A 12,643-nucleotide genomic window follows, 5' to 3' on the forward strand; every position below is an offset into this window, starting at 1 on the left:
CGGCGGGGCTGCGAGCTCCTGGGGCAGCGAGCTGCGGAGCCCGGCCTGACCCAGTCTCTGTGCTGCACGGTGGCGGCGGCTGCATGGCTGTAGCACCGCCAGCCAGTGGTGCTCCAGGCAGTGTGGTAAGGGGGCAGGGGACAAGGGGGGTTGGATAGAGGGCAGAGGAGTTTGGGGTGGTGGTCAGAGAGCGGGGGTGTGGATAGGGCAGAGGTGGGCAAATTACGGACCGCGAGCCACACCTGGCCTGCGGGGCCATCCTGCCCAGCCCCTGAGCTCCCAGCTGGCCCCGGCCCCTCCCCGGCTGTCCTTCCTCCCCCGCAGCCTCAGCTTGCTGTGCTGGCAGCGCGGCATCCTGGCTGGCTCCGGGGCTGGGCAGCGCGGTGCAGGGGCAGATTTATAAGTGAACAAGGGTGCCCTGGCAAAGGCCCCCCAACAACAGGGGGACCCAGGGCCGGGCACTCGGGCAACTCAACACTGGCTGCACTGAAATCAGATGCAGGCGGGCGGTGCAGATGGCGGGAGCGCAGGGAACGCAGGCGGAGGACTCAGGGGGAGCACTGGGAGGCCACGCAGCTGGCCAGAGAGAAGAGGCCCTTTGAAGGGGAAACCGCCACTTCTCTCTGGCTGTGCGGCTGCCCCTGCTCCTGTTGAGTCCTCTGCCCATGTTTGCGGGGCCACATTCCGAAAGGGGCTGGGGAGGGGGAAGATGGATAAGGGGTAGGATCCTGGAAGGGGGCGGTCAGGGGCAGGGGTCCTGGAAGGGGGTGGATGGAGGGGGTCGGTTGGGGACAAGGAGCAGAGGGGTTGGATGGGTTTGGAGGTTCTTAGGGGAGTCAGGGGGCAGGAAGTGGGAGGGGGTGGATAAGGGGTGGGGGGCAGGCTGTTTGGGAGGGGGCACAGTCTTCCCTACCTGGCCCTCCATACTGTTTTGCAACCCCAATGTGGCCCTTGGGCCAAAAAGTTTGCCCACTCCTGCGCTAGACCTTCTCACACTTTCTAAACATTATTTTCTCTCTTACCTGGTTTCTAGCAGGAATTTCAGAAGCCTGGACTTAAAATAAATTAGCTCCCTTATTGTTCCCTTTTGATTTTTTTCACCTAGCTGTGCTCTTCAATAGCTCCTTAGCTTCCTCCACAGTTCTCATCTGTTCTTCCTTCCCTGACAGAAAACAGCTTGCTGAACATGGCTAGACAGGTGATAAACTGTGCCTCTCTCTCCTTCCCTATTCCCTTCCTTCCAGCCTCTAGATCCAATTATAAAAAGAGAGAGAGAGAACTCCAATACCTGTTATTGACAAAGTAGCATCATGTCTTCACTAAACTCATTTTCTTATGGTATTGTATCCACATCCTCTACTCCACATCCTTCATCTGTTTGTTTTTTTTTCAGGACAGGGATTATTTCTTTTCTGTATTTGTACAGAACCAAGAACAATGGGGCCTACAACATCATAATATAAATATTTACTACTACTACTACTAAGCTCTCTTCTATGTGTTCCCTGTGAAGCATCTACCATATTTGTTCTAAGTGCTTCAAATAATATATAAAATAAAAATAAAAACAAAAAGGACAGCTCCAGAAATAGTACAGGGATGACACTTGCAAGTCAAATTACACTTGCAGTTTTTCAGACAAAAACCCCTGAAGTTCTTAGCTGGAATAGTAATCAATATAGAATCAGTTTTGCAGGATTTCAAAAGAACGCACTGGACTATAAAATGGATTATAAGACCTCTATTTATAACAAAGAAGTCTACTACAAAGGATCTTGTCACCCATTGCTATAGGATTTTAGTTCTTCAACTTCCATTAATGCTAATGAAAGTTTAGTGTGAAACATCCTGGTAGAAGGACAGCAAAATAGATCCTTTTTCAACTATTTCCTCAACTCTAGTGTAACTGACCTAAAACAAACTGAGGCCTTCCCTCCCCGTACCAATTTTAGTTAAATTGGTTTAGAACAGTGGTTCTCAACCCAATCAGCATACAGCTGCAGCCTATGTGACATCCTCAGGGCCAAACAAATAGTACATATATTGTCAGGGCCGGTGCTACCATTAAGGCGAACTAGGCGGTTGCCTAGGGTGCCAAGATTTGGGGGCGCCGAAAAGCGGTGCACCCAATTTTTTTTTTTTTTTTTTACAGTGGTTCCTCCCCGAGCGCACGATCGCTGCTCCACTTCTCCCACCTCCCAGGCTTGCAGCACTAATCAGCTGTTTAGCGCCGCAAGCCTGGGAGGAGAATTAGAGCGGGGGTGGTATGCTCGGGGAGGATGCGGAGCAGAGGTGAGCTGGGGTGGGGAGGTGCTGCACGGCTCCCGGGGGGGGGGAGGTGCTGGGGGGAGCCTCAGGGCAGAAGGGGGGGGGCGGGGAGCTGCCACAGGGCTGGGGGGGAGGAGGCGCAAGGTGGAAGTTTCGCCTAGGGCACAAAACTTCCTTGCACTGGCCCTGTATATCGTGTGGATGTGACCCCCACAACACAGAGAGCTGCATATGCAGCCCATAATGGTAAATAGGTTGAGCCCATTGGTTTAGAAATTGATTGGTGCAACCCCTGTCTAAACACCCTTAATCGGTTTAAGCATGTCTACACACGCACTGATGTAACTGGATCAGTTTCTCAAATGATTTAATTTAATTGGTACAAATTGTGTTTAGACAACCCTGAGTTAATAGGTGGATTTTACATTTACACAACATTATGTCTATACAGAAGCTCCCTGGCTTATGCAAGCGTTCTGTTCTGGAATGCCTTGTGTAAGTTGAATTTTGCATAAGTTGGGAACGTTATCTCTGACAATTACGCCAAAAAAAAAAGCTTACAGAACTTTTTCCGTAAATCCAGATGTCCGTAAGTCAGGTTTGCGTAACCTGGGGAGCTTCTGTACATCCATTTGTTATAGCAGGTATGCAATACCAATGACAACACCTTTTGAAAATTCTACTGCTCAATAAGCTCCCTGCATGGTCACACCATGACAAGACACAACAGGTAGTATATGTTTGATATTTGAAAAATGGCAGTTTTATTGCATCTACTAAAAATATGGAGAAGGTTTAAATTCCTGGTAAAGGATAACTGGAACTATAGGACCTGGTATATCCTGACTATGGATAAACTGATCAGTAACTGTTTAAAGGACAGGAAAAAAAGAGTAGGAATAAATGATCGGTTTTCACAGTAGAGAGATAAATAGTGGCGTCCCCCAGGGATCTGTGCTGTTCAACATATTCATAAATGATCTGGAAAAAAAGATCAACACTGAGGTGGCAAAATTTGCAGACGATACGAAATTATTCAAGATAGTTAAGTCCAAAGACGATAGCAAAGAGTTACAAAGGGATCTCAAAAAATTAGGGGACTGGGCAACAAAATGGCAGATGAAATCCAATGCTGATAAATGCAAAGTACCGTACATTGGAAAACATAATTATACATATAAAATGATGGGGTTTAAATTAGCTGTTACCACTCAAGAAAGATCTTGGAGTCATTGTAGATAGTTCTCTGAAAACATCTGCTCAATGTGCAGCGTCAGTCAAAAAAGCTAACAGAATGTTAGGAACCATTAGGAAAGAGATAGTTAAGGTTACAGAAAATATCATAATGCCACTAGATAAATCCATGGTATGCCCTCAGTTTTAATACTACATGCAGTTCCGGTCACCCCATCTCAAAAAAGATATTAGAATTGGGAAAGGTACAGAGAAGGGCAACAACAATTATTAAGGGTATGGAACAGCTTCCATATGATGAGAGATTAAAAAGAACGGCACTTTCTTGGAAAAGAGATAGCTAAGAGGGGATATGATAGAAGTCTATAAAATTGTGAATAGTGTGGGAAAACGTGAACAAGAAACTGCTATTTACTCCTTCACATAACACAAGAACCAAGGGTCACCCAGCCAACTAGGCCTCACATTCAACACCAAGAAAACTAAAGTGCTCCACCAGCAGGCTCTGAACCTTCAGGATCCTGCAATCAAGATCAACACAAGGACCCTGAGGGACACTGAACACTTCCCCTACCTCAGCAGTTATCTGTCACAGAAAGCCAACATTGATGAGGAGATTCAAGACCACCTCCTATGTGCCACTGCAGTTATCGGATGCTTGAGAAAACATGTCTTTGAAGATTGTGACATCAAGAACCAAACCAAGCTTCTCGTGTACGAGGCCATCATTATCCCCGCTATCCTATATGGTGCCAAAACCTGGATCACGAACAGTTGACACCTCAAGGCTCTTGAACGACACCATCAATGGTGCCTCTGCAAGATCTTCTAAATTAAGTGGGATGACCGATGCACCAACATCAGTGTCCTGGACCAAGCCAAAACCTCTAGCACTGAAGCTATGATCATCTGCCACCAACTCTATTGGGCTGGTCATGTTCTTCGAATGCCAGACAATCAACTCCTGAAGCAGTCATGTTCCCACAACTGAGCCAAGGCCAACAGATGAGGGGAGAGCAAAAAAAGCACTTCAAAGACACCCTCAAAGCCAACATGAAGAAGTGCAACAATGACATAAACTTATGGGAAACCCAAGCCCTCAACTGACTAAAATGGAGATGGACCCTGTGGAAGGATCCCAGCATTTTCAGATCCAATGAAGACAATAGGAAATGGAGAAACAAAAAAGGAGGAAGGAATGCACTACAGCCCGACTCAATAATCCAGATCTGCCCCTTCCATCGGGAAATGTCTACCCAAGGGATCAGCAACCTTTGGCACGCGGCCCATCAGGGAAAGCCACTGGCAGGGTGGGGCGGTTTGTTTACCTGCAGCGTCCACAGGTTCGGCCAATTGCAGCTCCCACTGGCCGCGGTTCACCACTCCAGGCCAATGGGGGCTCCAGGAAGCGGCGCAGGCCTGCAGATGCTGCAGACAAACAAACCGTCCCAGCCCGCCAGCAGCTTTCCCTGACTGGCCGTGTGCCAAAGGTTGCCAATCCCTGGTCTACCCCAACTGTGATAAGATCTATGGATCCCCGATTGGTCTTATTAGCCACCTGCAGATCCACCAGCGATAACTGGTTATTATTTCATGGAATATGATCACCCTCGAACTCCAAGGGATTGCCACCTATTATATTGCAAATAGTGTTGCACTGGAAAAAAATGTTACACTGAACTGCTACATTACTGTAACTTGTCATGTTTTGGATGAAAAATGCATCATTCTATATTTTATGTAACAACCGAACAACAATTAAAAAGAAACAAAAAAGAAATACTGCATTTATTCAGACAAGTGTTCAAAATTAAAAAGGACTAAGTAGATAGAGTTTGAGGAAACTACAGAGTATCCACTGCAATCCTATATGCATTGCAATTCAACAACTGCTAAAATAGTTTGATTCATTTCAGCATGTCTCTAAACTCCACAAGTCAAATGGCAAAGCTTTTCACAATTTATAACCAGGAATGATAAATACAGTAAAAGACTAGAAGCCAGGAGGGTCTAGTGTTCTATTTCAGATTAAGGTACTAACTCACTGTGTGATCACAGGAAAATCACTTAACTTTGTGCTTCAGTCGGTAAAAGCAGGTGCGTATGCCAACACACACAGAGTGTGCAGGGCATTACATTTTTCCTCAGAAAAGGTTTTTTAAGAAGTACTATCGCAATACAGAATATCTTGCTACTGTTACTACTGTTTCATTACCTTTTTTTGAAAACACATTAAGGTTGAGATTTTAATCCCACAAAAATTAGGAAAATTTAAAATGTAAAACATGCTTGTTTATATTGCACACAAATTCACACTAACAGTGCTGAAATCTGTCTCGCTACTGACAGTTGAAAGAAGGGGAATCATACCATCACTTCCTCACTAATCCTCACTTTGAGTACTAGTTCACAAGAGGGCAAAATACATATATAAAGTAAGAGAGTTGCTGTGCAACCATAACTGTGAATTTCTTGACTTGTATTTAAAAGTTTACAGATATACATACTGTACCTACACCAGAATGCAACCTGACAAGAGAGATTAAAGCAGTTACACAGACAAAATGATTAATTAGCACCATGTATGCTCCTTACAGAGAGTGTGTGTGAAATGCCACTACTGCTAATAAGTGGCTTTCAATGCCTTCTGGTGAGGGGTTAAACCTGACTGGTGGTAGAGGGCCTGAAACAGAGTAATTGTTTTTGTCCAGGGAACTCTGGCAGGAGAAGGGAGATGCTGCATCTGTTCATCATGGTGGCTATCATCAGAGAAACTGGATAGTGCTTTACTTTAATTTCTGTCACTACAGAGGGATCCCACAATCCATCTGTGATGGAATACTTCCCTGTATTCACACCCTACAAACTATTGTACAAAGTATGCCTTGTAAGATATCATTTGAAAGCTCATAATTTGCTGGTCATTATTGTTCCAGTAAAAAGTGTGTGACAACACATAATGTGAAGTTTTAAGATTCCCATGCAAGATGTTATTACCATATGTTCCAAACCCCACAGCCCTTCCCAGGCAGAAATCAGTCTGCCCCAAACAAAGGAAGGGATATATGCTTGCCTTAACCTGCATTTAAGCAGTAAAGAGAGTTATCAAGCAGGGAGGGCAGGGGGAAAAAACCCAGCAGGGAATATCCTTCCATGTAAATTCTTTGTCCCATGGGTCTCAACTAAAATGTTTTTCAAGAGGGGACTGAAACTATAAAAAGGAGGGACACGCAGTCCAAAGCACACACCCCCACCCCATTGCATACTTTGCAACTGCAGCAGCTATAGGATTCTGGGGGAGAGTCCTGACCTACTGATCAAACTCTTTAAGACTGCTAAGAGCAGGTGGTAAGGAAAAAAAAAGCTTTGCTTTGAATCTAATATAGTTTTTATGTTAGGCTCCAGAAAGTGTTTGATCTTTATTTTTCTTGTAATTATTTCTGATTTTCATGCCTCATTACTCGTCCTCACTTAAGATCTCTCTTTGTAGTTAATTTATTGGTTTCATTGTTTTTAGCTAATCCAGTGTGTTCAAGTTGAAGTGTTTGGGTAACTCCATTTGGGGTAACAAGTTGTGACTATATTATTCCCTTAAAGGAATAATGTACTCAATATATTTGTACTGTCCAGGATAGGGATGGGTAGTACAGGACATACATTTCTGGGGGGAAATCTGAGACTAGGAATTGTTTGGGTCACCCTGTGGAAAACTTAAGGCTGGTAAGAGCCAAAGTGTGGCTGGCTGGCTGCAGCACATACAGACATAGATGGGAGCGATTTATGGGCTGAAGGCTGTTTTGTGAGCAATCCAGGCTGAAGGCTACAGCAGTAAGGCATTGTAAAGGGCACCCCAGATTACAGGGCAGGGGTGACACAGCTACTCATTAGTCTGGATTGTACCCTGGCATGTCACACCATCCCATGCTTAAATTTTATTCTGGAGTCTCTTTTGGCTACTGGTATGATTATACACTAATAGCCAAAAGATTCAAATATAGAATTTTCACTCTAAAATTAAGAATTTTTTATTTTCTTTCTGAACCTTCTTTCTCCTTTCCCAATATTTTTTAATTAATTTCTCTCCTCTTCTAGAAATCTTTTGGGCCCCTTTCTCATCCTGGGGTTTTTAGTCAACATTCCCTCCCTACATTAGGAGTAGTTATTTTTCTTATCTTGGTATTTTTGGGGCACCTTACCCTTCTGCTTGGTTGGAGGCAGGGGGATTCATGCATTTCACCTCTCCTTAAAATTCCTTCTGGATTTTTTTTGGGTCATCCTCCCACTGTGGTCCCTTCAGAGAGTGTGCTTCTTCTCACTTACTCCATTCCCCAATCTCACAGGAGGGTGCTGCCAACACCCCTAGAATGAAACTGATGAAAGCCTAGCCATTTTCACCCTCAGGAGCTACAAAGACCACTGTAAATCCAACCCCAGACAAATCACTTTCGCTCTTCCCCTACACAGTTGCTTAAAGTGCTGTAAGTGAAACAGCTTAGACTGCCTGAACTACCCTTGGTTTCATTCCGGCCCAGCAGCAGCAGCTGTATCCTTGCCTGTACACTGGCCTAATATGGATTTTTCAAGATGCATAGGAAAAGGGGCATAGGAAAACCTTTCAGCCAAAACTGAACATTTGCTGGGATATTCTCTTCTGGCTATAACTGGCAGAGATCACTTCCTCATGAAGTTTTGAGATTTCTTGCATTGAAGATTTCTTTTTCATTGTGCAGTCCGAGTGAAGTTACTGGTATTTAGCATTCAGTCTTCATCTGTTTTATTGTCATTTGATGGTACTAGTGAGGTGTGTTCTGTCAGGTGAATCTTACAGTCATTTACTCTCCCTGGAAGGAACAGTGAATCAGAGATTCCCTCAGGAGAAACTTCCAGACTCAATGTGTGAAGTTACTCATTTATCCTCTGGATGGGGTGGCACTTCCTAACAATGCAATTACATTATTACCATGTATATATTTTGCTAAACTGCTACTTAGGGTTTAAAAGAGATCACTATCTACTATTGATAATACAAAATTTTTGGAGATAGTCAAGTGGGAAACTTCATAATAGTCCTCTCTTAAGCCTGTCTTGCCTATACTACAGGTTGAATTATGTTTAAACACAGCTTACTGAGAAAGCCATTTCCCCCTTCCAGCGTGAACAAGGATGAACCATGCCATTAAGCATATTACAAAATTTTGCAATACTAGGACTTAAGTCTACACAGATATGGAAACCATTAGCAAGTTACTAATAAGAACTATCTTTGAACATGTTTCTGGCTTATATGGTTCCAATTTTCAAGCCTTTAACTGTATAATTGAGAAAAAGATGCTTTTCTCCTAATAACTGTTCCAAAATTGTGTGGTTTTCATATAATTCTAGTGGACAAGAAGTTCTTAAATAAAAAATAAAAGGCTGAAGTCAAATAGGTTAAATTATAATTTACAATTAGGTTATTATTAGGTAGCCCTAAGGACTCATACCCTACTTTCACCCACAGCATAAGGGTCACCAATTTTCCCGACAAAGAATACAATGATTCCCTTTAAACCCAGCAATGACATTCCAAATCTGCCAGCACGATCTTTAGATGGTGGGATGCACTCTCCCCCTTTCCTTCATCCTTGCTCAAGTGGCCAACTGCAAATTGTTACCTTTTAAAACTCTGCTAGTCTGCTATGCATTTACATATTTCATAGGAGAAGGATATTAATCCTTAACTCCATATTTTTATTTTAACTAATCTATATGAAAATCTTTTACTGAGCACTATGATTATCTTCCAGGCTGATACACAGCATTAAAGATTGGCCTGGATCCAAAGCAACAAGATGTCCATTTTTTGTTACTTGACTGTATACAAAAAAAACCTCTGACAGGCTGGTTTTTTTTGTTTGCTTGCTTGTTTTTTTACATCTTAGAAATATCAAGAATTTCAAAACTCATCTTCCCTGTTTTTACTAGCATTCCTCAACTGTAGATTGGCACTCTTCTCAGCCCTCAGTCGCAGTTGTGAGGGATACTGAACCCTTAACAGAGAAATCTTTTCTTCCAAGCATTTTTTTAACTAAATAAAACAAGTTTTAAACAATCTCCAAAAAATCAGTTCCCTCCTCAATTTACCAAGCTTCACTTCCTTGGAGTTTCTGCTATAATACACATACTAACTCCCCAGTCACCTAGAGAGTCCTGTAGAAGAGATAAAACCCCAACCAGAAAAAAAAATCCGTTCAGGTCTTCATTATGCATCAAGGGAAAAAAGGGCACAAATAACTTTCCCCCCGACCCCATGTGCAAGTTACCTTTAATGACATAGGCTTTCAAGAAGAATTTTTGGGGTAGGTGAAAACAAGTAAATCTATAATAAGTGAATTCCTGTGAGAGAATGTCAACATCACTGTTTGGATACAAGAAGGGTCATTCAGTCAAGGGGGGGTGTTTTTTTCCCCTAGAGTCAAATAATTTATGTGATTTTGTAGCCAAATCAAAAAACCTAAGCCAATATGGTTGACAAAAGGTGACATGTTTAAAGCTGACGGCTTGCTCTTTTTGTGGAGAAATATGTGATTACACTTTTCTTCCTAAAGGACCCATCTGAGGAGACTTCTGAAGAACCAAAGAAAGATTAAGAGAAAGGGATGTAAACCAAGAAGCCAAATTCCAGATTGATTTATACATAGTATGACTCCATTGACTTAAATGACTTTGTGAAAGTCACTGCAGAATTTTACACAGAGATCTCTCTCTTACGCGGACACTTTGTTTTCTGTAAGTTACAATGTGTGGATGACAGTGAATAAAGGCTCCACCTATAACAAAGATTTTTTTTCCAAACCCAAAGTAGAGATTCTCTGTTTAATTTATCAAATATTTCTTTTTCTGTAACCCAGATTTTTGCTAGACAGACACTTACCTTCCTGGGCTATTTAGCAGTTTGATTAGTTGTTCACCATATTTAATTCCCTATACAGAATAAATATCTTTTTGTAGTCTGTTAAATACTGTTTTTCTAGAGTGAGAAATCTCTAAAATAGTGTGGGCCGTTATCTTAAAAACTAGGAACAAATGCCTGATTAGAATTAAAAGCCACATGAAATTTTTGTCTTGAATCAAACCTCAAAAAGTAATGCAATTAACAAGACTTGCCAGACAAGTAGCCCAAGCACCATGACAAAACTGCAAAGGCATGCAGCAGGGAAATCAAAAGGAAGGAAGAAATAATCAAAAAATGAGACTGTAAGCACTAGTAACACGTCAGCAAGGACAAAAATATAAACAAGAAAGATTCTTAGCATTAAACACTGGATTCAAAGTAACTGGCATTAGGCCACAGTGTGGGTGGATTCCAAGTTACCATTTATGGACTGCAAGCCACCAACAGAGCCCCATATCACTAAGGCAAACCATCTGTATACTGTAGATATTTTGCTTGGGTATCTTTCAAAACAGTGTACTTTTAGAACCATCTTGATTATAAAACAGGGGAAGTTTAAGGGAACTGACAAACCATGACATATGCAAAATAAGGCTCAAGCGGTTCCTAAAGTAAGGGCATAGGCAGCTCAGCAGTCTCTAAAAATATATTGTATGTCCATCTGAAGTCTAACACTTATTTTAAAGAGGCACTAATTTTAAAATACAATATTCCTTTATAGTTATTGTGCCTTGTTATTAACTTTCAGTAAATATGGTAAATGTTGACTAGAGCATCTCATTATTATGATAGGATGCCAACCTGTGCTCTAGGCTCTCAGCCCCAAAGGGCTCTGCAGTCAGCAGGAACAGAGCCTTACCTATTCAAGGCTGAGTCACTGGATTCACTCTCAGTTTCTCATAGTTTGTGTGTTTACATTTGGAAGACTTAGTTAGTTTGCTGTACTACAAAGAAAGGCAGCAAAGATGATCTCCCTCTTTCCTCCAAGAAAGGATGGGCCTGATACAAACCCTGCAGAGACCTGCACCCCAGGGTGAGCTCATACTGGGCCTAGCCCCAACTTCCAAAGGGTCCCACCTTTCTGGTGCTGCTCCTGTCATTCCCCCAACCCCACCCCACCCACACCACTGCCTCCCAGGGCCAGGTCCCATCCTGCTCACTATGAACAGCTTGTCCAAGTCTCTTGGGGCTATTTGTTTCCCCGTCCCGCACTGCAGGTGTTGCTTTTGCATCCCTCCCCCCACCCTAATCACCTCCTACCTCATCGCCCCCTCTCCCCACCAAACCCCAGGCCTGCACCACCCCCACGCTCCCAGCCCCCTGCCCCTCGGGGTCTTCCCCCCACCCGGGCGCAGAGGCATCACCTCCTGCGCACCGCGCTGGGCAGCAGGAGCCTACGCGCCGCGGGGCGGGGCCGGGCCAGCTCTGGAAGCCAGGCGGCTCCCCGCCCCGGGGGAGTCGGGCAGGGACCCGGACCTCTTACCTGCTGCTACGCCAGCGGCCGCCAGGCAGAGCCAGAGGAGCGGCGAGGGCGACAGAGCGCGCATGGGGTGGCCCCGGCAGCACCTCCCTTCCCACCCCCGGGAGCAGAATGACTGGCCCGGCCGCCCCGGGAGGCATGACGGGAAATTCCTGGGCAGCGGCAGCTAATGCCAAATATGAGCATGGAGCAGAGGAGAGAGCGCGGGGGCCTGCCCCGCCCCGCCCCGCCGGGCACCAACCCAGCCGCAGGGCCGGGCTGCCGGGAGTGATGCCGCCCCCACCCCCGAGCGTTCTTGGGGGGAGACCCCCCCATAAGCGGGGCCCCTGCTAGCTTGCGTCAGGCGAGGAGCTGGCACGGAGCGTCCCTCTCCTTAGGGTGCGGAATTACTACGTGGGCTTTAGCACAGCCCTGAGAGCAGGACACCGTTGCAGCCCAGCAATCATTTCAGCCCGGGAAAGGGCTCATGCAGCCCTCTCTCACTGGGGAAGGATGGGCCTGCGAAAATGCAGCAGGCCGTCTCTGTTAATACAGGCTTCGCCACTGACTCCGCTGCAGCTCCCGTGCGGGCCGTAGGGAGACTGCAAAGTGATAGTTTCAAGAATAGTTTTTGTAACGTGAACAACCCATTACCAAGGAAAAAGAAAAACCACCGCCTCCAACTCCTATAACAGGGTAAACACCGGCCAGTGAAAGTGACTTTCACTCCCGGGGCTTGGTTCAAATCACTAGAGATACTACTATCGTTAGCTTCTCTTAAGTTATTA

At 44.5% G+C, this 12,643-nt stretch overlaps 1 protein-coding gene across 4 annotated transcripts in view; it reads right to left on the minus strand.

The window, feature by feature from the left end:
- The window catches only part of MSRB3 (methionine sulfoxide reductase B3), a 149,319-nt gene extending 137,285 nt beyond the window's left edge, over positions 1-12,034 (minus strand). Inside the window, exon 1 of one of the 4 annotated variants that reach the window (XM_039502034.1) lies at positions 11,880-12,034. In XM_039502034.1, the coding sequence (XP_039357968.1) occupies positions 11,880-11,943 (64 nt within the window). In that variant the 5' untranslated portion in view covers positions 11,944-12,034. The remainder of the gene's footprint in view (positions 1-11,879) is intronic. The other 3 variants (XM_039502048.1, XM_039502013.1, XM_039502006.1) reach the window with 3 other exon arrangements.
- Between the last annotated feature and the right edge of the window lie 609 nt (positions 12,035-12,643).

This window comes from Mauremys reevesii, linkage group 1 (genome assembly GCF_016161935.1).
Source record: "Mauremys reevesii isolate NIE-2019 linkage group 1, ASM1616193v1, whole genome shotgun sequence".
In the NCBI taxonomy this organism is placed as follows: domain Eukaryota; kingdom Metazoa; phylum Chordata; order Testudines; family Geoemydidae; genus Mauremys; species Mauremys reevesii.